Consider the following 3,513-nt stretch of genomic DNA (forward strand, 5'->3'; position numbering starts at 1 on the left):
TCTAGAAACATAATTCTGGCTGCCTACATGATTCATTGATATTAATAGTTTTATTTACAAGGCAGATCAAGATATAGAACTCAATGGTGAGCTCCTATCACAAATGAGTGTTGTCCAGGGTTTTGGTTTACACCAACTATTATGTAGTTTTCTAGATAATGTTGGAAACTATCCAGTGAGTGTGCTTGTTCCAGTATTACTTGAGTATGGAAATTAAGATAGTACCAAAAGATTTCCAATGAACAATTTTTTTACAGCCCCTTTTACCTCTTTGTTCTGTAGACTATAGATGATAGGATTTAGCATGGGGGTTAATCCAGCATATACCAAAGCCATAAATTTATCTTTTTCCTGTGAATCTACAGCTGAGGGCTTCAGGTAGGTGGAGAGAGCCGTCCCGTAGAACGAAACTATCACAGTCAGGTGGGCTGCACATATTGAAAAGGCTTTGCTTCGTCCATCCACTGAGCTGATTCTCAGGATGTTGGAGAGGATGAAGACATATGAGATACAAATGAGGAGCACTGGCATAGGAAGGAGAAGTACGCTAATCACCAGCATAAGGAATTCTACCATGGAGGTGTCTACACAAACCAATTTCAAGATAGCCAGAATTTCACAGGTGAAATGATTGATGACGTTATTACCACAGAGAGACAACTGCAGCACAGGCATTGTTTCCACCAGGGCAATGAGGCAGCCCGTCACCCAAGAGCCAGATGCAATCTCTAAACAGATCCTCCTGTTCACGATGCTAGAGTATCTCAAGGGGTTGCAAATGGCAACATACCGATCATACGCCATCGTGGACAGGAGCACACTCTCAGTGGAGCCCATGGCAAGTGAGAAGTACATCTGAGCAGCACATCCTGAGAATGAGATGCTGTTTTTCCCTGTAACAAAGTTTGCCAGCATTGGAGTCAGAGCAGAAGATGTGTAGCAGATGTCCAAAAAGGAGAAGTTGCTGAGGAAAAAGTACATGGGGATGTGCAAGTAGGAATCCAGGATGCTGATGGAGATCAGAATAATATTGCACAGCAAGGTGATCAGGTACATCAGCAGGCACAGCACAAATATGATGATCTCAAATTTGGGATAGTGGGTAAATCCCAGGAAGAAAAAATCTGTTACAGATGTCCAGTTTGCCTGGAACATTTTATTATGTCACGTTAATCTATATCTATGCATAGGAAGACTAACATAACATATATACAAAACAGAGAGCCCCCTTCACATCTACTGTTTTGTTTTTCATATGAAGTTGTGGTCTGTGCTTAAATGCTTCTCTAGCTTGGTGTGACAGTATTAGTAATATATATTTGAAGGATTTGTCATTAAGAAGGAAAATTTCCAGCAGGAAGTCAACAGATTAAAAAATCCTCAAAATGTTCTTTTTACTCCAAGACAGTCTTTTGGCAATGTTGGGTCAAGGGTAGGGTCTGTTTCAGAAAGAGGAAAGAAACAATCTTATGCTTTCTTTTCTTTTCCAAAACCATATTTGTAACTGATCTGAGGCTATGTCATCTATTTACCTCTTGACCATTGGAATGATTTCTTCCCCTGGTTTGGTAAGTCTTCTTACATAGGAACTGTTCTGCTTTCCAAGTTCATGGTTTCTTCTGATACTCCTAGAGATCTGTCCAAAATAATTTGGGAGATTCAATGAGTAAATGAAGGTACAGATTTCTGCAGTCACAGATTAATTTACTGATGTAGACCTTGAACATTTAGACATAGCCTGCAGTTTCCTACTCAAACCCACGAAAATGGTGACAGATATTCTCATGGTTTGAGGGACACATGGCAGAGTTTCTTTCATATCACTAGAGTTACCCTAATGTTTGCACTCCATAAATATCCTTCAAAGGACCAGTCATTGGTACTAGCAGGCAATTTAAGTTCTTTGTTGCTTATGAAAACTTCACAATTCATGTAACAAATTAAAGTTAGAAATCTATTTGTGCAGGATTACAAATTCTGAAGCTCCAGGGACAGTGTCCAACAGATCCAATTATAGTCAGGAGATGGTCTCTTGGTAACTTTAGTGTTATTCAAACAAGAAATAAACATGTTCCCATCTACACTATCTTTGGGAAGGGGAACTTTGCTCCTGACTGCAATATAAGAGTCAGTCAAGCTGGTTTATTTGTATAAAATTATGGGTGGTTTCTCCTTTAGATTGAAGGAGGATTTTATAATTTGTATGAGATCAAAATGTACTTGATATGGAGCCCACCTAAGATGGGGGAAAGAGAGCTTAGGAACTCTTCTATTGATCATTATAGCTCAAAGAGAAGATTGATGAGAGCAGATGTTCTTCATGGAAAGTTTATCTGCTTTAAGGTAGAACCCCTTTTAGGAAGTTAGCTACACCATATAAAGGCATCTTGGCCCTTCAGAAATCCACCATAGGCTCTATTTATTTGAGTGGTATTTTATAATCCCTGTTGACAACTTGCTTGTTTTCCAAGTGAGAAACTGGTGGTGGTATGTGGAAAACTGGCTGTCAATTTCTTCACTGTACAATTGTGATTGGATACCTTGTTTATTAGTAACAATTTTTAATCATGGCCATTGCTGAATTATTTATATGTTATCAAATATATCCTCATTCTCAGAGAAGGTTATAAATTTGAACTTCTGCCAAGATATTTGAAAGCACAACCAGAAGTCCCCTCTTACTGTTATATTGCAATTGGAATGCAGTCTCAGAATCTTTTATTAACTCTGCTCTCCCAGGGATATAACCTTCAAGACCTTGGGATGATGCATATGATTCACTTAACTATAGGAAAGCTTGGCGTATAGGAAATGCTAGGACTTTAAAGCTACAAACATCGTCCATTTCCCCACTTCAGTTTTTTTCATCTAGTGCAACAAGTTGATGATCCTCATTTAACTTTAGTTTACTCATTTATGGAAGGGTGATGCCAATATTTCCTTATCAGGGTAGCTGTGAAGAATAGAGATATTTTATGTAAGATAACTAACAGATATATATGTATATGAATGAGAGAGAGAGATATCAAGGAAATGGCTCGTGGTGTTGTAGAGGCTAGCAAGTACCAAGTCTGTGGGTCTGGCATCAGGCTGGAGGCTTCTCCTGACTCACGTAGCTGCAGGAGCTGATGAACCCAAGATTGGCAAGTCAGATGGCAGACCACTGGCTCACAGGCTGCAGGGGCTGATGAATCCCAAGATCAGCAGGTAGTACGGTAGGCTGCCAGCTCAATTCCTAAGAACTGGAGGTCAGATGATGATGAGCCAGATGCAGGACACAGAATGAGCAAAAGCCAGTGAGCTTTGCTAGAACGTCCATATATATTGGATGCAACCATACCCCTGAAGAAACTCTCCCTTACAACTGATTGGCTGATCATGTCAGATCACATCATGGAGGTGATTACATTATATCACAAAACGGAGGATAGCTACATCATTACTTTGAGGAGGTGACACCAAAATGACTGTCTATAAAATTTTCATACAGTGTTTAAGGAGAAATTTATTATT

At 39.4% G+C, this 3,513-nt stretch overlaps 1 protein-coding gene across 1 annotated transcript; it reads right to left on the reverse strand.

The window, feature by feature from the left end:
• Positions 1-213: 213 nt before the first annotated feature.
• On the reverse strand, positions 214-1,155 carry LOC101354316 (olfactory receptor 13F1). The gene has a single exon (XM_012554404.1). The coding sequence runs from the start codon at positions 1,153-1,155 to the stop codon at positions 214-216; it is 942 nt and encodes a 313-aa protein (XP_012409858.1).
• Positions 1,156-3,513: the final 2,358 nt, after the last annotated feature.

This window comes from Trichechus manatus, unplaced genomic scaffold, assembly GCF_000243295.1.
Source record: "Trichechus manatus latirostris isolate Lorelei unplaced genomic scaffold, TriManLat1.0 scaffold00016, whole genome shotgun sequence".
In the NCBI taxonomy this organism is placed as follows: Eukaryota; Metazoa; Chordata; class Mammalia; order Sirenia; family Trichechidae; genus Trichechus; species Trichechus manatus.

Coding starts and splice junctions, on each gene's coding strand:
- LOC101354316 (XM_012554404.1), bottom strand. CDS start 1,155: ATGTTCCAGGCAAACTGGACATCTGTAACAGATTTTTTCTTCCTGGGA.